This window comes from Eumetopias jubatus, unplaced genomic scaffold, assembly GCF_037043125.1.
Source record: "Eumetopias jubatus isolate StellerSeaLion01/CBP00866 unplaced genomic scaffold, mEumJub1_p1.0 scaffold_4, whole genome shotgun sequence".
NCBI lineage: Eukaryota > Metazoa > Chordata > Mammalia > Carnivora > Otariidae > Eumetopias > Eumetopias jubatus.
The window spans coordinates 109,260,521-109,281,579 of NW_028274810.1; the positions used below are offsets into that span (position 1 = coordinate 109,260,521).

The 21,059-nt window shown below is 61.8% G+C and overlaps 1 protein-coding gene across 1 annotated transcript in view; it reads left to right on the forward strand.

Annotated features, from left to right (window-relative positions):
- LOC148164595 (maestro heat-like repeat family member 5) overlaps window positions 1-21,059 on the forward strand; it is a 59,986-nt gene that overhangs the window by 7,916 nt on the left and 31,011 nt on the right. The window contains exons 8-20 of the mRNA XM_088022876.1: window positions 1,754-1,968; window positions 7,456-7,558; window positions 8,590-8,819; window positions 11,036-11,120; window positions 13,859-14,010; window positions 15,819-15,967; window positions 17,027-17,110; window positions 17,496-17,612; window positions 17,851-17,970; window positions 18,448-18,594; window positions 18,745-18,867; window positions 18,988-19,064; window positions 19,674-19,809. Coding sequence (XP_087879002.1) covers window positions 1,754-1,968; window positions 7,456-7,558; window positions 8,590-8,819; window positions 11,036-11,120; window positions 13,859-14,010; window positions 15,819-15,967; window positions 17,027-17,110; window positions 17,496-17,612; window positions 17,851-17,970; window positions 18,448-18,594; window positions 18,745-18,867; window positions 18,988-19,064; window positions 19,674-19,809 — 1,738 coding nt within the window. The remainder of the gene's footprint in view (window positions 1-1,753; window positions 1,969-7,455; window positions 7,559-8,589; window positions 8,820-11,035; window positions 11,121-13,858; window positions 14,011-15,818; window positions 15,968-17,026; window positions 17,111-17,495; window positions 17,613-17,850; window positions 17,971-18,447; window positions 18,595-18,744; window positions 18,868-18,987; window positions 19,065-19,673; window positions 19,810-21,059) is intronic.

The following is a 21,059-nucleotide window of genomic DNA, read 5'->3' on the forward strand; positions in this document are numbered from 1 at the left end:
ATCTCATGGGGGCCACAGAGTGGCCCGTGAGACTCCAGTCCCGCCCCCCCTCCCCGTCTGCCGGACTTCTATTCACCCTGCAAAGCCCTGCTCTCTCTTGGCCTCCCCTCCATGGCCACCACCCTTCAGCCCACCCTTGGTGTCACCTCCGTGGGCCCTCCCTGGCCCTCCCTGTCCTGGCACCTGCTTGGTGCTCTCTGAAGACAGAGACCGCCGTGGCAGCCCTGTGCCCCCCCCCCTTTGCCCTTCTGTGCACTGGGGGCCGCCCCTCTGTGGCGGGCCCCGGGCTCCCAGGCTCCTGCTGCTGGCTCGTCTGGCGTCTTCCGTGGCAGGAGTCTGGGCTGTGAAGAAAGCTATTTTTAGCCTCCGTTATCCCCGTAAAATTATCTTTGTCTCTGTTTTGCCCTGTGCTTGGTACAGTTCTGCCAGAAAATGTCAGTCTGTCTTCACACTCAGGGGAAACGGGGACGAGGGGGACCCCCACCATGGAGTGGGTGGGTGCTGGCTGTGCTGCTCAGAGAACCTCTTCTGATTTCACCTCCGGGGGGGCTCTGCTCTCCTGCTACAGGAGACACCGGCCCCACCTAACAGAGGCCAGGAGGGCCTCGGAGGAAATTCTGACACCTCCCAGCCAGAGGGGCCTGGGGGTGGGACGGTGGCTGGGGGTTGCAGGCTGAGGCCTCACCTGTGCCCCGACTGCGCTCAAAACAGGGCCTGGCCTGGATGAGGTGCACTGAAGCCATCTGTGCAAAGAGTTCTTGTCTGTGAGGATTTGGGCCTGGCCTTGGGGAGCAGACGCTGCTTTCCTCTGATCCCTGGATGAAGCAAGAGCTTGGGGTCCACTCAGACCCCCACATCTCCTGGAGCCTGTCCTTGGCAGGCAGGAACTCTGTGTATTCCTGCTGTTCCTCTAAGCCTCCGAGGAGACCCTAACTGGGTTTGCGCCTTTGAGCAGGTAAATCACTGCTGTGCAGGGCTCCCCATCAAGAACAGATGGGACGTGGCCATGCGCACCACTGCCTGGGGCTGGGATCCTAAGTCCTTCCTTGGGCTGGAGACAGGCATCTGTGGGAACAGAGGCACAGAAGGAGGCTTCTCGGTGGGAGGTGCAGGAGGGGACACGGCCTGGGGCCTGGGGCCTCCGGACCTCAACGCCTCCCCTGAGGTCAGCTGGCACCTCTGACTCCCCCTGGCCGGCCTTCAGGGCCCTCCCTCCACGCTTATTTCTCCCCAGATGCTCATGTTTTGAAGTTGTTGTTCTTTATTTAATGTCTCTCTGCATTTCCACTCTTCTCCCCTGTCCCGTCATCCAGGTGTTGCTATGGAAACCAGGCTGTGGTACCCACGGCATCCTTGATGGATGAGTTTCAGGACCACCTGCGTGTGTGTGCTTGCGTGGTAGGGGGTGTGCGTGCACGTCAGGAGGTGTGCCTGTGTGCGCGTGTGTGGCGGGGGGAGGCGTGCCTGGGGGCTGAGAAGGGCCCCTGCGGTTCGTGGCCTGGAGCAGGAGGCGCAGAGGGAAGGTGGTTGTGGGAAGCCCACAGCGCGCGCTACCCCAGCCTCCGCAGCAGGGGTGTGACCCCATCACGGCCACGGCCCTGCTCCTCACGGCTGCCCCTCCTGGGTGCCGCCGTCCTGGCCGCCCGGCCGCCCGCCGTCCCTGCAGCCCCAGCGGCCTCCCTTCAGCCCTGGCCCCTTGCGGCCCCCTTCCTTCCGCCTGTCTGACTCCAGGGCCTCCCCTCCTTTCCCTCAGGCAGCTTGCGGAGCTGAGTCAGTGCTGGCCTCAGCCCTCCAGCGGTGACGCGGGGTGCCCCGAGCTGCAGGCCCTGCGGGCTCCCTGGGCACAAGGCCTTGCTGTCCTCTGGGCTTTCTCCTGCCCTTCGGCGTCCCCATCTCGGCAGCAGCAGGGCCACCCGGCATCTCCAGGGCCCTCTGTTGCTCTTGGGATCCAGACCACGGAGCACGGAGGCGAGCTGAGGGGAGAGGGGCCCCCCCGGGGTGGGGGATGGGCTGCGGCACTGGGCTCGGTGCTGCAGTGCTGACAGCAGCCCCCCCACCCCTGTCGCCTGTCATCGGCCTCCGCCCACCTGGGAGCTCCGAGCCCGGAGTCCAGATGAGCCGCGTGGGTGGGAGAGGAGAGGCGAGGAGAGCCGCAGGGGCCGGTCTTCTGCCAGCCTCCGGGCTCCTCCCTTCCTGCAGTCCCCCCCCCCCAGCGCCCCCACCAGGCCAGCCAGTGGGGCTGCATGCTTGGGGATGGGATGCAGGCTCAGGGGGGTCTGACCCACATCGGAGCCCTGGGCCCCAGCAGAGCAGGCTCCCAGGACAGGGCTGTGCCTCCGCAACACGTCCTGCTCCCTGGCTCTGACACCTGACAAAGTCCTTCCCGGTCCTATAGATCACACCTGCCTGAGGACTCTCTCTCCCTCCCCCTCTGGAGTACTTCCTGCACAGGGTCATGCTTTGGATATATTGGGTTAAAAAATGCATAATTAAAATGAATTTCTCTTTATTTTTTATTGTGGCTACTAGAAAATTTTAAGTCACATTTCTGGCGCACGCTCTTTCTGTGGCCATGTGCAGTGTGCCTCACCCAGGCGAGCAAGGCCCCAGGCAGGGGACAGCCCCAGGGAGGGCCGGGGCTGGTTTGCTAAGCCTGACCGCTGGGTGAGGGGGCCGAGTCCAGGGGGTCGCTGCCAGCCAGCCAGGGAGCCCGAGGGACCCCAGAGGGCCCCACGCTCTGGAAGAGGCTCGGCCCCATCTCTGAGAACTCAGCGGGACGTGCTGCCTCACGGCCAGGGGGCCTCGGAGCCACTTCCCAGCGATGCTAGTGGCCAGTCGTGGAAACCCGTCGCGGCGCCCGCTGGCCGGCAGAACACACGGAGTCTCAAGCACAGGCGTCATCCCGTCTCTTTCGAGCTTGGTCTCAGCATTTCTTCTGCCCGGTGTCTGTGTGCTTCTCTGAGTCTCCCCCGACCTGGTCCTAACAGCTTCCTGGCTTTGACCAAGGCCTGGGGCGGGATGTAAATGCCAGCTCTGACCCCGGTGCATTTCATCTTGGGCAGAAAACCATAGTTCGTGCTTGCCCTCGCCCACAGCGACCCTGGCCCCATTGAGCCTTCCTGGAACCCCAACCTCAGGCACCTCAGAACTCCCTGGAGGGGTTTCCCTGGGGGATTGTCAGCCTGTGAGGCTCCCACTCTCCCCCCTCTCTCCTCCTGGACCTACCTACAGCCTCCATCTTGGCCCTGTTTTCTGCTGCTCTCACAGCTCTGTGATTGTGGGCTCCCCAAGGCAGGTGGGTGGGGGCGTGGGTATGCTGGAGTGACCGCACCACCCTTACCTCCTGATCCTCACTGTCACCCGCCCCAAGACTCCAGCATGCCCCCTCCCTCTCGCCCCCAAGTCTCCAGCTCTGGTCCTTGCCTCAGCTCTGAGATGAGTCAGGCCTTCCTAGCCTGTTCATGCAAACCCTCCAGCTGTGTCCCTTCTTCCCCATCGTGCAGGGCCCCTCCTGCGGTGCCCCCCTCCCACAGCACCCCTGTCTTCCAGAGTGCCCCCCTTCTGACGGCCCCTACTCTTTCTCTTCCCTCTCTTCCAAAGGGCTCCTGCTTCCATTTGTCTTGTCCCAGGACAGCTCCCCACCACACACACACACACACACACACACACACACACACACACACGCAATGCTACCTCGTGTTACATGGTGTTACATTGTTATTCTCCTTCCTTGTTTCAGCTCTTCGTCTTCTTGGGGTTCATTTCATGAAGCTAGCACTACCCTGGCACCAAAACCAGACAGAGACAGTATAAGAAAGAGAGAAAGAAAGAAAGAAAGAAAGAAAGAAAGAGAAAGGAAGGAAGGAAGGAAGAAAGGAAAGGAAGGGGAACACAGATTAATGTCTGTCACAAATATAGGTGCAAAAATCCCTAACAAAATAATAACAAATAGAATTCAGCAGTGTATAAAAATAATCATATACGGTGACCAAGAGGCTTGTTCCTGGGATGCGAGGCGGGCTCAGTATTTGTAAATCAAGCAACGAGGGTGCCTGGGTGGCTCAGTTGGTTAAGCATCCGACCCTTGATTTTGGCTCAGGTCATGCATGATCTCAGGGTCGTGAGATCGAGCCTCAAATCAGGCTCCGTGCTCAGCAGGGAATCTGCTTGAGGATTCTTTCTTCCTCTCCCTCTGCCCCTCTCCCCCTCTAAAAAAAAAAAAAAAGAAAAAAGGAAAAAGAAAATCAAATAATGTAATTCACCATATTAACAGGCTAAAGAAAATAAAATCACAGGATCATATCACTTGATGCTGAAAAGATAGTTGAGAAAATGTAACACTCAGGTTATGATAAAAACTCAGAAAAATAGGAACAGAAGGGAGCTCTTTCAACCTGATAAAGAGAGTCTACAGGAAACTTATACCCCACACCATACCAGTGGTAAAAGATCAAATGTTTTCCTTCTAAGATCAGGAATACTAGAAGTTCTAGCCACTGAAAGAAGGCAAGAAAAATACATAAAAGACATACACATTTAAAGGAAGAAATAACCCTTCCTTCCTTCCTTCCTTCCTTCCTTCCTTCCTTCCTTCCTTCCTCTTTTTCTTTCTTATACCGTCTCTGTCTGGTTTTGGTGCCAGAGTAGTGCTAGCTTCATGAAATGAACCCCAAGGAGCCAAAGAACTAAGCCAAGGAAAGAGAATACAATGTAACATGATGTAACACAAATAACACTGTCCAATTTATTTATTCGACAGAGAGAGAGAGAGAGAGAGAGCACACAAGTAGACAGAGTGGCAGGCAGAGGGAGAGGGAGAAGCAGGCTTCCCGCTGAGCAGGGAGCCCGATGCGGGGCTCGATCCCAGGAGTCTGGGACCCCATGACCTGAGCCAAATGAAGGCAGACACCCAACCGACTGAGCCAGCCAGGAGCCCCGAGCTGGTCCTTTGAAGGTGCCTGCTGATAGGTGGGGATAATTTCAGCCTTAGCTGGAGGGGTGGCCAAGGACAGAGTGGAGGAATCGTTAAGTGACTGTCAGACTCTGGGGGGTGGAGGGAAATACCCATTTCCTCCCCCACCATGGCTCCACCACGCTCCCTTCCCACAGCTGTCACCTCACGCTGTCAACCAAGGTGGCCCTTGAGGGAGAAACAACACCTTTGTGGTCAGAGCTCCTACAGGCGGGGACTCGTGGGTTATTCATGATAGGGCAATGCAACATTGCTGCCCCCATATGGTGTTAGTGAGCGTGGTGCCCCTACGCTCGGCATCCGGGATAGCTGCGTGGCTGGGGGGGGGGGGATGCTAGTGACGGGCTCCCGGAACCCCGAGCATCTGGCCCCAGGGCCCACAGGAAGCCCCACGTGTGGTGGTCTCCTGTCATCTGCATCATCGTTGTCCCTGAGTGCCACTGGTGTCTCTGTGGGGGGCTGGGGGTCCTGAGGTGACTTCAGGGGCTCACAGTCAAGTCGGGGGACAGACCCACACTGGCAAACACAGTGCGAAGGGGGTGTCCTAGCAGTGACGGGGGCACGGTGCCCATGGGGCCGGTGACGACAGGGCCAGCCAGTGAAGTGGGCGGGCGGGTCTCCAAGGGATCACCGTGAGTAGTATTGTCTCCCCTACAGACCCGCCGGCTGCCTGCTCAACTTCCACACCCCTTCTCTTCCCCACTGAAGCCCTGCTTTTGACTGAAGTGGCCACGTGGCTATCCCCAGAGCGCCTCTCCAGAACCTCGAGTCATGTGGCTCATTTCTTGCCAATGCAGAGTAAGTCCCTGGGTGGGGCTGACAGGAAAGCGCTTCTTTTCAGCTGACACAGAACCGGTCACCCCTTTTGCCACCGCAATGTGACCTTTTTTGTTTGGTGATGTGACAGTTGGAGCCAAAGCAGCCATCTCGGAGACAAGAGGGAAGAAAAAAAATATCCCATATTAAGAGGGTAGGAGGAGGCAGGACCCTTGGTGGGGCATGGAGTTTCCAAACTAGCATTGGGCTGCCTGCTCTGAACTTGGGATGGGAGAGGCGGATCCACTTATTTGAGCCACTACTGTTGGGCTGGGGTTAACTTCAGCTGACTGCCGTTCTAACTGGGGCAGGCACAGTCGGTGCCCCCTGCCATCCTGCTCAGCCCACCTCTGATCCCTGTTGTAGTGGCGACGGCTCCTTGCCTGGCTGCCTTCAAGCTTCCCTCCTTCTTCCTCGCTCCAGGCTCGCTCCAAAGGGCAGGGCTGGCCTGCAGGTGCGGCCGGGGGGTGCAGAGCACTCCGGGGCCCCCAGAGGCAGCCCACAGCTGGCTATGCCCCTCAGAGGGGCCCAGCCCCACCCCAAGCAGATGGCTAGCGGCTGGCCTGCAGCCAGGGACAGGCCTAGCTCCCAGTCCCGGCTCTGACATGTGGGCAGGGGGCACTAGGGAAGGGCAGGGCAGGGCTGAGGCTGGTCAGGCTGACAGGGTGGGGCCGCCGGGGCCCGCCTGACACAGCTGGACATTGCTGGGGTTGGTGGGGACCCCGAGGGAGGAGGCAGGGGGGAGGCAGGGACGTCTTGGTGAGGCTGTTCTCCCAAGCCGGGTCCCAAGCGGGTCGCCGGCCCGCACGCGCCCGCTCAGCGCTGCTCCTGCCGGGCTACTCACTCACTCACTCACTCACTCACTCACTCGGCGCGCACTCACGGAGCACCACGGCGTTGCTAGAAAACTAGGACAAAGTCTGTGTTGCCCCAGGCTTCTTGAAATCTCCCGTGAGTGAGAGAACGCTGAATGGGGCCAGACTGCACAGAAGGACGCTGCAGCCAGTGGGCAAAGAAATCATCGTGGGGGCACCGCCCCGAGCTGCCGCCGGGAAGTCTTCCGAGAGGCCGGCCACTGGGCTCAGTGCGCGGTGCTCCTTCGCTGCCCGGCTTGTTCGCGTGCTCGCTCCACTCACGCAGTGGGAGCCGCGCCCTTCTGCCTGAAATGCCTCCCTCCCGGGCCCCTCCAGCCCTGCCCTCCGGCTTCCTCCGGTTTCGGTACCAGCCACCATCTCCCTGAGCACCCAATCTGAGGACAGAGCCTGGTCCGCAGGGCCCGGGCTCCTCCCTGCCGCCAGCCCTACCCGGGGCACCCTGAGGATCTGCACCCTACTCGTTTCTGGCAGCCTCGTATTTCTGCTGTCTTTTACTGCTCTTCTTGCCCCAGCGCCATTAGCAGCCTTTTGCAAGGAGATGCTCAGCTAATCTGCATCACAACCCTAGGCAGCAACAGCTACTTTACAGGAAACCGAGGCCCAGGGTGGCTCACTAATCTGCCCAAGGCCACACAGCATGTGGAGGAGTCGCAGGTCTGAGCCTGGGCTCTGAGCAGAAGGGGTCCTGTGGGATTTGGCCACAGTCGGGCTGACCACAGGAGAAGCAAGCCCTGGCCCACGTGGCTTGGCCGCGGGCTCCTTGAAGCCGCCCACATCCCTGTCCCTCCCCAGGCTCCCCCTCCTTGGCCCCCTCGGGCCCCACTGGACCCTGGAGAATCACGGTGGAGGAGCCTGGGGCAGCCGGGGACTGTGTGGGCGGGAGCCAGAGCCGAATGTGAGCATGGGACAGCGCTGCTGAGGCCTCTTGCAAAGCCTGGAAGTCGGGAGTCTGATGGAGACCAGATACTGTCTTCCTGCGGCCGAGACCCTGCTCCCTCTGCTTTGAAACCTCACAAGGCTCCCTTCTACCAAAAGGCAAAACCTAAGTCCAGAGCCTTGCATTTGATGAGGATACCAGCCCACTGCCCCCTGCTGTGTGGGCCACGTGAGAGCCCCCCCCCCCAAGCTCCCCCTTGCAAATACGTTCCTCCCCTGGGCTCCGCCCTTGCACACCACACACTCCTGACACTGGCTGGAGCTTTCCCTGCTCCATGCCTTTGTATGCGGTTCCCATTGCGTGCTGCAATCTGGCAAACTCCTACCTATGCTTCAAGCCTCAGCTCGGATGCCCCTTCCTCCAGGAGTCCTGCCTGGATTCTCCCAGGCAGAACCGGACGGTTTCCGCGGGGCACTTGCCCTTTGGAGAGACTATTCATTTATGAGTCTGTTTCCCTACCAGGCTGAGGCCCTAGGACAGAGCCCGCCTTGGTCACACCTTCTCCTTCCTTTCCCAAGCTGATGGGGGACAGTACATTCTGGGCGTTCAGTTCTCATCTGTTGAATAAGTAAATGAGTCAGATGGTGACAGCCTGTCGCGGGGAGCCGTGGGCTGTAGCAGGACTCGGAGGAGCCTGTGTCTTTCCCTCCCTACCGCTCCCCCCGGGGAGGGACCCATCCATGTGAGATGGTGCGGCCCCCGCCGCCCTGCCCCGTTCCCCAGCCCCCGCGTGGACCTTGGGCAGCAGGGTGCAAAGTCATCGCGGTAAGAGTCACAGGCACAGGGCGAGGCCTGGGCAGAGCCAGTCCCTTGTGACGTGAGCAGCTTGGGCTCCCAGACTCCCGGTGTGACCCGAGGGCTTGTGCTGTTCAGGGCCTTCCTCAGCCCAGGGGCGCCTCCAGATGGGGGTGCGGGTTCCCCCCCCCACTGCTCTGTCCCTCGGTAAATCTAGCTTTCTATACACCGGCTCTGGGTTCTGGCCGTGACAGGTGCGCACGAGGGAACTGGGAGCGAGGTCGGGGGCGTGAGAATGTGCAGCCGTCAGGGGCCTTCTCGGCTGAGGCCCCTCCACTGGGAGGCTCGAGGGCGGACGGCCTCCCGCGGGCTGCCCGGAAGGCCCCGGGGACGGAGCTTCTCCACCAGGTACACGCTGGCCGCCTCCCCGTCCGGAGCCCTCTGGCTGCCCGCCTGCAGGAGCTCGTGGCCACTCACCAGTACCGTGACCTTGGCCGGAACAGGGCTTGTCCCCACTCCTCGGCCTGCTCGTCCTGTTCTGTTCACCCCGCACACCTTCTGTTCACCCCGCACACCCCTCCCCACACCAGGGACCTGATTCCACCTCCCGCCCCACCCCTGCCGCTGCGCAGCCACCCTGCCTGCTGTCTCCACAAAGCCTCACGGCTCCAGCTGGGAGTCCTTCTCCCAACCCCACCCTGTTCCCCTCGCCTGCTCCCCACTGCTGCACTGTTACCCCCTCCCGTGGTGCCCCACGTCTGTGTGCCCACCCTGCCCCTCCTCTCACGACGGCCCCCCCAAGAGCACCCAGGGTCCTCTGCCCCTCTCTGCGTCCTCCGAGAAGCCTTCCCAGGCTGCACCTGACTCCGTGCCCACGCCGGGGTTGAGGGCCGTCTCTTGCTTCCTCACACCTTCGGTCACCAACCCCAGGCCAGTGGCCGCACCACTGGCACGCGCACTCTCCTGTCTAGAAATCGCCCTTCGAGGCCTGGTCAATGCTTGACTTCTGACCCCAGCTAGGAGGGACCTTGCCAGCTCCATCCCCAGGGTCCCCTGAGCCTTGGTCTCCTGCTGGGCCCTCTGCCAGCTCCTGGGGACACGGGACACTGCCTGCCCCGAAGCCCTCTTGTCCAACTGCAGTCATGCCTCAGTTTCCCCCAGCTCCCCTCTCTTCCTCCTCCGGGAAGCCCCCTCCAGGCTGGGCTGAGGGCCTGGGGAAGGGCTGTCAGGGTGCAGGACCCCTTCCCCCAGCCCCCCTGCCATGCTGCCAGCCTTGGGAGGGGGGCATGCCTGCTGAGCACAGGGCCTGGGGGACACTAAGCCCCTTGGCTGGGGGGGAAAACCACTGGTTCCCAGGGCCGCAGCGCCTCCCCACTTCTGCTCAGAACCGCCCCTGGGCAACTTGCTTTACCCTGAAGTGGCAGCCCGCTGGTGGAGGGGGTCCTGGGTGAGGGGTCAGCCGGAGGCCCCACGGGGAGGGGACCGCTGGTCTGCTGGGGCTGGAGGTGGCTCTCCGTCACGGAGCTGCCCTGGGGGCGGTGAGGCGGGAGAAGGGTCCCTTGGGGAGCACACACCAGGAAGGGGCTCAGTTTTCTCAGAGGCCCCTCCCAGGGGCAGGTGGTTCAGCTCGGCCCCTGAGTGCCCTCTGGTCGTGGTCGCGGTGTGCGGTGAAGGGGAGAATGTCACTGAATATGCCTTTGGGCAGGTAGCTCAAGTCTGGATCCATTATATATTCTCCGGGCTTTGGAGGGGACGGCCCCGGGGCTGTGGGAGCTGAGCGCATGGCCACCCTGGGTCGGAGACACATGACCCGGCGACCCAGGAAGCCCAAACCTGGGAATGAACTCAGGCAGGCAGCACCCGCGTGATGGTGTGGGGGACATGCCCCCCCCCCAAGGGTCTTCATGGTGCTGGGCAGGGGCAAACCCAGGTCTCTCCAAAGAGGAGCTTCTGGAGCCTGGCCTGACCGGCAGCCAGAGGGAGGCCACCTAGGATGGGGCAGGTCCTGCCTTCTGGGGTGACTGCCACGAGCCAGGGTGGCACCACAGTCCCAGGGCCTGTCTGAGTCAGCGTCCAGCCTGGGGTCCCTCTAGGCCTCAGAGCACCAAAGTCACGGCCTCGTGCGTGGGGAAGGCCCCAACCGCCCGCGGTGTCGGTTGGAGGACGGAATTCTCAGGCCTGCTGGCTGTTGGGGGATGGCCAGCTGGAACCCGAACCTTGGTTCCTGGACTCACTTCCTCAGGAGACGAGTCCGCAGTGAGCCCTGGGGACAGGGACTCTTGACTCACAGCGGTGTCTCTCGGAGGTACCCACCCCCACCCGAGCCCCAGCCGAGCAGTGGTAAACCCCCACTGTCCTTTCTGGGTGCTCCCCAGCTCAGCAGGGCAACCCCCTCCGCCTCCCGGCCCACCTTGCTCACAACCACGGGCAATATTGACCCCGACGTCACGGGGCCTCTGCTCACCTCCAGATGACACGGAGGGAAGCCAGGCTGCTTGGGCTCCCCGGGCCAGCAGGGCAGGGCGGGGAGGCCCCTCGGGGTCCCCTCAGCCTGGCTTTGCTCCGGACCCTATGAACTCATATGTCCTCGACTGCAGGACGCCCGGGTTCGCCCAGAGCACCCTGTCCTACCCCCGGGAGCCTCCCCGCCGACACTGGCCGCTCAGAGCCCTGACCCCCCCCCCCCCGTCCTCTCCTCAGGCTCCCCGGACCTCGCGCCTGGGCAGCGTCCCCCGCCCATGCAGCCCCCCCGCTCCGGAGCCGGCCCTGCCCCCCCAGGCCCCAGGTAGTGTCCACTGACCTGTCTTGTCCTTACCTTTGTTCTAACCCCTCACCGTCTTTGTTTTCAATGGACATTCCATCTCTGGTAAGGGTCGGCCGGGCTCGCCGCAGACAAAGCCCCCCGAACCTTGCGCCCGAGACCACCTCTGATTTTACATGAGAATCCTGGGACCTTGTTACTGCATGTGGGATCCTAAGCAGTCTCCCCCACCATGAAATAGTCCTTACGTAGATTAAATTCCCAGAAGTGAGGTTCTCCGTCAACTAGTGTGCACTCTGGGGGTCTTGGCAGAGACCCCCCCCCGGGGGCCGTTGTCTTTGATAACATTTAAACAATGTTTACGGGTGAACAACATCTGTCATACAAGATTTCTTGGATGAGCCTGACGCTCATTTCCGAGCTGACTCGCAGCATACCTGAGCGGCTCTCCAGGCAGCCGACCCACGTGGGGCCGCCGCAGGGGCGGACGGGGGCCAGAGCAGAGGGCCCGTAGCTTGAGGGACCAGGGCGTGGAGGGCTGTGCGGGCAGCAGGGAGCCAGGAGGTCACTGCATCTGGTAGTGGTGGCGGGGGGGGGGGGGAGGAGGGCCCAGCCCGTGCTCTCCCCTCCCCCAGCTGCCTCCCCAGCTGACCTCTGCCCTCTCTGGCCAAAGTATTCTCTTTGGGACTTGGTTACCTCTTCGGGTCTACTGTCCCCTTCTCTGCCTTTGGGGTCTCACCTCACCTCCTCCAGGAAGCCCCCCAGGCTTGCTCCCACCATCACTGCCAGCAGCCTGGCCCCATCCCAGGCTTGGAATGGATGACCGTGGCCTTTGTCTTAATCATGAAAAGAGTTTTGGGGACTGATCTGCAGAAGGGGGTTCAACCTCCAGGGAAAGCTGTCTTCTCTAAACACATCAGCACCCTCCCATCCAGAGCCCACAGCCAGAGCGCAGGTCATGAGAGTCTTTGTGGAGGCCAGCACCTGTGCATGGGGTGTCGGGGGCGCCCTCAGGAGTCTATCACCATGAGCCACGCCAGAGCAAGAGTGGGGCCCGCTGGGGTCGGGAAGGAGTCGCGGGGGCCCCCCATGCGGGCACGGACATCTCAGCCTGGGACGCGGAAGGAAGGAGCTGACATGGCCCCTGAAGAGACAGAGTGCTGGAGGGCCTGGGCGAGAAGGGTGGGTCCGATGTTGGGATTTGGGGGACGCCTGGAGGTAGGTGGCCCTGGGACGGAGGGCAGGGCTGGGCTGTGCTTGTCAGTTGTCACATGCTCCAGGCCCGGGGCAGAGGGACCCCGGCCATCTGTCGAGTGAGGGCAGAAAGGTGGCGAGAGGGAAGGAGCAGGGAGACACAGGTCCGGCTCATGAGCACAGACAGGTGCCCACGTCTTCGTGGGCACCGTGCCAGCCGGTGTAAGAGGCTCACGGCCCAGGTCCCCACTGCCTGGGGAGAGGCTGGGCGCTTTCCTTGGCTCACCGTCGGGTGCGTCCTCTGGCGGGCACATACTCATGGGTCCCTGTACACATCGGGGCCTTGGGGTGCAGAGGGGAGGGAACCAGACTGGGGGTGGTGAGGAAGCGCAGGACAGCGCCCCGGAGGCCCCGCTCTCCGGGAGGACTGGAACAGAGGCCGGGAAGCGAGGCCAGGGCTCAGGAGACGGGTGAGGGTCCTTCGGGGGCAGTGGCGCGTGAGTGGGACAGTTTTGGGGAGCCCCTGGGAGTTAAGGTGGGGGCAGTGGGAGGGGTCCAAGGGATGCCAGAGCCCTAGGGTGGCTGGTGCTCTCAGAGGCGCCCTCTCCCGGAGGAAGAGTCCCCGGGTCAGGGCCCTGAGGGAGGTACACCCGCGCGCATCTGCAGCGCTACCGGGGTCCAGCCCAGAGAGGGATTTGTGGGGCCCCCGGGCGGCCCCTGAGCCCAGCCGGCAGCATCAGGGTCACCTGGAGCCTTCTTAGAAATGCAGAATCTGGCCTGTCCCAGGCCCTCAGAACCAGAAGGTGCCCCAGAACCAGGCCCCTCGCCATCTCCTCATGCTGGGAGCCTGGTGCAAGGGTGGGTGGGCATAGACAGTCCAGGGGGGGAGGTGAGGGCAGAGGAGGGCCCAGGCTGCCATGGGGCCGCAAGCCTCTCAGAGCACATGACCCCGCCACCCAGGCCCATGCCACGGCGGGGAAGCTCCTTTGGCGCCTCTGCCACGTTCTTGAGCTGTGGTTGTATGGATGGTGGGAAGCCAGTGCGGTCACTGCCACGTGGACTCAGGATACGGAATCCCAGAGCCTCTAGGGAGGGGAGCCTGGGGCCTGGTAAAGACAGGAGGGCCTTGCATGTCAGCTCCAGGTAGGAACCTCATCCTTCCCTCCTTCCCTAGGTTCCCTAGAGCTCCTGGAGCTGCATGACCTAGGGGCCCCAGGTACGGTTGGGGTGACTGACTGAGGTGGGGGGCGCCTGAGAAGGTTGGGGTGACTAACTGAGGTCAGGGGCCCTGGTGGGGTTGGGGTGACTGACTAAGGTGGGGGACACCTGGAAGGTTGGGGTGACTGACTGAGCTGGGGGCCCCCGGTAGGTTTGGGGTGACTGACTGAGTTGGGGGTCCCTGGGAGGGTTGGGGTGATTGACGGAGGTCCAGGGTCTGGAGGGTTGGGGTTACTGAGGTCAGGGGCCCTGGTGGGGTTGGGGTGACTGATGAAGGTGGGGGACCCTGGTGAGGCTGGGGTGACTGACCAAGGCGGGGGGCCCCACTGTGTCTGGCCCCTCTTGAGCAGGTCTGTCTGGTCCTGCCCTCTGCCCCCCACCCACGACCGGTGCTCCCAGGAGGTGCGGTTGTCCATGGTGACTGCACCCAGTGATGACTCCCCCGGTCCCCAGGGGACTTCCAACCGCCTGTCGCCCACAGAGGAGGAGGAGCTGGATGCCGGTGAGCAGGGCAGGCAGGGGCCTGTGGGCAGCGGGGCTCCAGGGCCTTCAAGGGCCCGCGGGGCTATTTCTGGTCGGCTCTCTGTCCCCCCAGGCTCGGAGCGCACCCCTTCCCCGGGCCCTTGTTTCAGGTCCCCCGTGCCCAATTTTGAGTGTCTGCTCAGTGCAGGGTGTGGGCGCAGTGCCCAGGGTGCACAGAGGGTGCTGGGGTCTCACGTCTTCTGGGGGCGGGGACAGCTCCATGTGCACCTGATAGAAACTTCTGGAAAGGCGTGGCCTCTGGAGCCTTACCAAGCAGGGGACGCTTGCTTTGGAGCCCTGCTGTCCCCACCCGCCTGTGGCGCCGTGAAGGGCCACAGCCAGCCCTGCACCCAAGAAGATCAGGGTCACAGCCATGCGGGAGCAGATGCAGGAGGCACCTGGGGTCCCCCCTCTGTGCCGCCCCGCCTGCGGCCCCAGCAGGGAGTGGCGGGTGGTCTCCCGCCTGCTCTGGGGGCACAGACCCCTCGAGAGTGTTGGGTTTGTTTGTGGTTCCAGTGCCTGGCAAGTAGTAGATTCTCAACAAGCTCCAACTGAATGAATGAAGGAACGAAGGATGGATGGATGGGTCCAGCAGGCAGCGGGTCAGCGGGTCAGCGGCACCAGTGAAGCTGCCTAACAAGCAGCCTCAAGCCTGGGCCTGGCTGTTCGTGTCAGCTGGGGTGGGGGGTCCCCGAGCGGGACACGCTCGGACACACCAGCAGGCCCGAGGCCGTGGGGCGTGCCGTGGCCGGGAGGGCCGAGCGCACGGGAGACGCTGGCTCCCGACCTGCGGGAGTGACCGGCGGTGCAGGGCCCACACTGCCCCTGACCCCAGACCTGACTTATTTTTTTTTATTCCCAGCAGGGTGCTGGCTTCACGCTCCCCTCTTTTTCCTGATCAAAGAAGTATCGATTATCTTTGTCAGGTGCCGGACAGTTTGGAAACCTGGACTCACGGTTATCTTAAAGCTCCCAGGCTGTATTTTGTGTCTGCGAGGAAGCCTGTTGGTGGGAGAACGGCCTCTCCCCTCGCTCCCGCGCCTCTGCGCCTCGCTGACACAGAAATCCTGTTTCTGATGGTTTTAATTTGCCTTTCTTTCATCAGCGGTGGGTGTGCGTCTTCTCATTTCTCTGCTGGCCACCGGGGTCTCTCTCCTCTCCACCCCTCTCCCGACCTAGGAGAGTTTCTTCCGTGGTACCACTGACCTTGTGTTGTACACGCAGCAGGTATCTCTTCTGTGGTCCCTGCGTGGCAGCTGTGCCGAGCACGTGGGCCCCAGGTCCGTGGCGCTAACCCTAACACTCGTCTCCCTTTGTTTGTCTTTGTGTCACGTTGAGAGAGCCCTTCTCTACTCTGGGATTTCTCGAGTTACAAAGCCCAGTCTGCTCAGTACGTTTACAGTCCTTTGGAAATTCCAATATCGTAACTGCCTGCTATTTATTTTGGTGTGAGAAGTAGAGTAGGGACCTAGGTTAATTTTTTAGTACAAATGATGAGCTTTGGGACCTCGCTCTCTTGGGCTGGAGTTCTGTGCTCCTGTCGTGAGGTGTGTTCCCTTTGACCTGCGCCTCCGGGCTGTGTCCCAGCGCCCAGCAAGGCACCTGCCCTCAGCGCTCCGTGCTCTCCGTCTCCTGCTGCTTTCTCACAGCTTTCCCTGCAGACGCAGACGCACTGCAAACAAAGTCGCTTGGGCCCCGTGACTTAGGGGCCCAGCCAGAGCCAGACCTGGGAGGCCTAGGCTTCTCTTTGGCACCCCCAGCACAGGGCTGCTTCTCTGTGGTCTGCAGCTCACCCAGACGGGGCAATCTTGGAGGAGCCCCTGAATGACAGACTGCTCTGGGAGGAAGCACTCCTCGGCAAAATCAGGACCATGTCAGTCTTGCAGAAGAACGTGGTGTTGGACGCCATCCACCACTGCATCAAGGAGCACAGCCAGGTGGGACTCTGGGAGACCTGCTCGCCCCTGCAGGACATCCCCCTCCGCCACTTCAGGGCGCACTGGGGCCCACGTTGCCCCTTGGCTTCCACTGGCCTCTGCGTCGCTGAAGCCCCTGACCTCCTGGGATGTGTGGCAGAAGGTGCCAGAAGGCAGGAAGGAGTTGGGGCAAAGGAGAGGAGCAGGTTGGACAGAGACCTTACCAGCTGGTGCTCAGTGCCTGGCAGCCAAGGGTGGGCCTGGGAGCCACATGGAGCCAGACACAGCCTGCCTCCTCCTCTAGGCCTAGGGGGCGGTAGAGGACAGGTGGTGTCTGGCCCTCCTCTGTGCCTGAGGACCTCCCAACCTGTGGGGTACGGGAGGCTTCCCAGCTCAGACCTCCTGCAATTGTGGGGGGCCAGGCCCTGCTCTTCCCTGATGCCCCGCATGCCCTGGCCTCTGTCCAGTGGTGGCTGACGTCCCGGGTCGGGTGGGGCTCTCCCGGCCTCTGTCCTCCACATTCCTGCTCCAGATTCTCTGGGGGCTCGGAGCTGACAGACAGGACTGAGTAGGGGGATAAAGAGCAAGACCGATGCCCACAGAGGGAGACAGCTCCAAGCACACACAGACCTCAGCTTCGGAAGCTGGAAATCCGGCTGATGGCCAAGCCATGCTTGGGGACCCTGGCTCAGAGGTGGGGTGGAGGGGAAATCCAGCCAGTGGGGAAGAGTCTGTGCAAAGGCCCTGAGGCCAGCAAGATGGTGGTAGGAGAGAGCTGGGGAGCACTCTCAGGAGATGCCAGTGGGGCCAGGCCATCAGGGGCTAACCAGCCTCTGTCCTACAGGTAGGGGGTTGCCAGGGATCAAGCAGAAGTAGGCATGGCCAGAATCACACTTTGAGTGAGCCCCCTGGCGGGTTGCTGGAAGGTAGCACCCCCAAATCTCTCCTGACCTTTTGGGAGTAGCTTGTCTTCTCTGCTCACCCATAGGGGACCACCATCCTTGGGGGTTCCTGAGGGATTTGGTGTCCAGCTCCCCTGGGCGGGTCGGGTGGGGCCCAAGCCCTGTGTTCTGCTTGCAGCTCATCTGGAAGGAGGTAGCTAACACTGGCATCCAGGAGCTCCTGGCACCCTTGAACCTGGAACTCAAGCAGCCTTTGGAGAAGGTCAGTGCCTGGGCAGGGCTGCCCAGGGTGCCTATGTGTGCTCCGAGACCCCCACGAGGCTCTAAGTGTGGCAGAGCATGTGGCTGCTGAGGCCCCTCCCCACCCCCCAAGTGACTGTCATGGTCTGAAGCTCTGGGTACATGGACAGTGCCCCAGGCCCAGCAAGGAAGCACTGCAAGGTTGGGGGGGGTGCTGCGGTGAACCCCCGCGCCTCCTCCAGTCTCACCCAGATGGTGGGCACAGCAGCCTGGGGCGGGGGCCGTGCAGTTTGGGAGGGGGCTCAGGATAGGCTCCCCAGCTTCCTTCATCCCTCACCCAGAGGGGGTGGCTGCCCCAGTCCCTGGCCCGCGGGGCCCAACACCTGCTCCAACACGCCTCCTCCCAGACCTTCCTCTTCCACATTTACGGGCTGATCCTCAGAGAGAGTGCCAACAAGGAGCTGGTGAGAAGGCACCTGGCCGACCTCCTGGAGCTGTCCCACCAGTCAGCCAACCAGCGGGAGGTGGGTCCACGGCCCCCAGCCCCCCGGGCGCCCCCAGCCCCCAGCCCCCAGCGCTGCGCTGGGAAACATGGGGCCGCCCGGTTGCAGGTGCAGCCCACAGCCGTGTCCCGGCTCCATCCTGCCCTGACGCCCTTCAAGGCCTGCCTTTGCAGGGCCCTCGGGAGGAGCGGGCAGGAGGCAGCAAGCACACCCGGCACGGCCGCGGGGGGACCAACTCTCGGGGTCCTCCGGCCCGCAGGGCATCGCTACTGCCATCGGTATTGTGTCTTCCTCCCATCTGCCGGCCGTCTGGGCAGTGCTGGAGCACCTGGGCCGCACCAGGCTCCTGCGGACCGCCTTCATGTCCCCAGACTGCCAGGTAGACAGGGCAGCCTGCGGGCGGGAGGGGCCTGGGGGCCTGGAGATGTCATGCGGGCGCTCGAGCCTCATCTGCTCGTCGGAAACGTGACTGCTGCCCTGCCCACCTCCCTGAGGGGCTGGTGCATGGCTTTCAGACTGTCTTGGTTCTTGCTGTGGCCTGGCACTTGTGAGCCTGGTCCCTGGGGCCCCACACATACGATCCAGAGCCTCTGTGGGGGTCTGACGGTTGGGAACTGTGGGCTGGCCCCGACCTCAGCTTCCTCACCTGGCACCTGCCCTGCGGGTCTACGTTGAGCACCTCTACTTTGCTATTCCTCGGCCCCTCGCTGGGAAGAGCAGATGCGCAGGAGACACTCAGGGGCCCTGGCCCGCCTGGAGAAGGAGCAACTCCCGCTAGAGGGCAGGGGAGCCAAGGGCCTTCTGGGGGAGGGGCCGGCACCAGTGCCCAGGGCTAACACGCTCCGTTCTGCAGCAGCTGGACCCCGACAGGCACTGGAGGTGGGTCAGCTGCACCTCCCTGCTCTGCTACGGGCGGATGGCGCTGCACGCCAGGGAGCAGATCCTGCCCTGGGTGGACAACATCATCTCCAGGATGGTCTACTACTTCTCCTGCAGCTGCTACGTGAGCCCTGCCCCAGCTCGGGCAGCAGGGGTGCAGGGTGTCTGCATGCACGCACGGGGGCCGCCTAGCCTCTGACGGGGCGGGCACTCGGGCTGTGTGGTGGCGGGCCAGGGACCGCCCGCTGACCCTCCCCTGACTCTGCACGGACAGGACAATATCCTGAAAACCAGCTTCCTCTCGGCCGTCATCATGCTTATGAAAGCTCTCAAGCAAGAGAACAGCACCCAGAGCTACAAATTCTCTCAGATACCAGAGCTTATCCAGTGCCTCCTGGTGAGTGACTCCCACGGGGACCTGCCAGCCGTTGATCACAGGGGCGGCCAGCAGGACACGGAGCATGCGTGAACCAGGCTGGGAGCTATCGCCAAGCACCTCTTGCTCTGACCCCCCCAGGGCATCCTCCAGAAGGAGCCCAACTTCCTGGCCACCCTCTTCCGGCAGAAGATCATACTGGTCATTGTGGGACTGAGGTAACTCTCCTTTGGGGTCCAGGAACGAAGACAGGTCAAGTCCTTTGTGTATTCGGTGGGAGTCCATGTGTGAGGAGACAGGTGCACGGTGGGAGGGACTGGCCCAGTGAAGCCAAGCCACCTACCATCAGGGGCCGATTTGCTTTGTTTCCTGTCCAAGACAGGTTGTTAACCTTGACACAGACTGATCCCTGACCTGGTCACACACCAGATCCTGGCCTCAGTCACACGCTGAGTCCTGCCCCTGGTCACACTTTGAGCCCTGACCCTGGTCACACACTGAGCCCGGACCTTTTTCACAGGTTGACCCCTGATCCCATTCACAGTGCTGACACTGACTGCAGAATAATTCCCACGTTTTCTCACAAATAAATGTCACTGAACCCAAGTGAATGAACTGGGATGGCCTCCCTCAGTCCCAATGAGCTCTGTTTTCCCTCACAGAACCCTCCCACCAAGCCAGAGTCTAAGGCCTGTCTGGAATCCAGATCCACTTCCAAATTTTAAGTTGTGAAAGCCTCTCCCAGCTGGGAATCTGTTTCAGCCAGGTCTCTCATTCCTGGACCATGGGCTCTATGAAGAATTCCGGAAACTTCGTATTTCTTTTAGCAAACTACGGCCCAGTCTCAAACCCGTGGTCAAGTCCAGGATCCTGCAGACCTGCTTGCAGAGCCTGTTCATGCTCCCACCCATGGAGAAGTTGAAGAGCTGCTTACCTCCGCTGGACTCGGCCCCAGATGTCATGGTGACTGCCTGTTCTTGGGACTCTCCCGGCCCTGGGGGCTGGGTTCTGGGGGCTGGGCTGGTTTGTCAAGCCCTTGCCGCATGTGGGAGCGGAGGGGAGCACAGGAGAGAACCCTGGCCGCCCGGCTTTCATCCTGGCTTTGCCACAGTCTTATCCTGACTCTGGAAAAGCCTGAGTCTTGATGTCTGTCCCTGCAGCGGGGCTCTGGTCTCCATGCTGCCCACTGATGTTTTGTGGTTAAGATGGGACCAGGGCGCAAAAGCACTCCCCAGACGTGTGCTGCTTCTGACCGCCTATCCGTCAGCTTCCACTGCCCTAACAAACACACTCCCCCACCAGTCAGGCCCAGCGTGCTGTCCCCCCAGGGGCTGGCAGGGACACACGGACACACGTCCACCCACACGCCAGCAGCCAGGCAGGTCCCGAGTGCCCGAAGTGCAGGCCAGCTTGCTCTCCATCCACAGGGAAGCAGAGTCCTGGTGAGCACTGACAGGGGGCTGGGTGACACAGTCCCCCAAGAATCATTTTTCTTTGAGGACTTTAGTTTCGGTCCCATGAAAACAAAGCAGAGCAGGCAGTGAAACTTCCAGCCCACAAGTGTTGTGTTAAGAACAGCACCGACAGGGCACACACACTCCTGCTCCCGGGAACCCCGTCATGAGAAATAGCAGACCGCCGTGGAGACAAGTCACAGCAGGGACGTGAGCTGTGCCCAGGCTCGGCTCCCAGGGAGCAGATGTGAACCCGGAGTCGGGGGTGCACTCCTGGGGGAGCTCAGAGGGTGAGGATCACAGGAGAAGTGGACCGCCGTGCAGCTAGCTGCGAGGGGGTTCCGCCGATCCTCTGGGGGAACTCTGGTGCCGAAGCAGCTGAATTAGAACACCAGCCAGCCAGGGCACCGGCCAGCCACTGGGGCGTAAGTTGGAGGCCAAGTCCTGAGCGGCCAGCAGCTGGGAGGGGGTGCCTGGTCCCCAAGTCCAACATCTAATTGGAGCCCAGGCCAGGGCCTCAGAAGTGAGGCCACAGAACGTGACCCTGGGCAGGAGCTGGGCTTGGTTAACAGAGTCAACAACTGAAGTAGAATTGCCACAGAAAAAAAAAAAATGGCACACATTCAAAGTATACAATTTTACACATTTTAACCTCTATTTGTGAAACTAGCCTTGAAATGAAGATGATGAGCATATTTATCACCCCCAAAAGCTTCCTCGTGCCACTGTGGAGTCCCTCCGTCTCGCTATTGTCGTCAT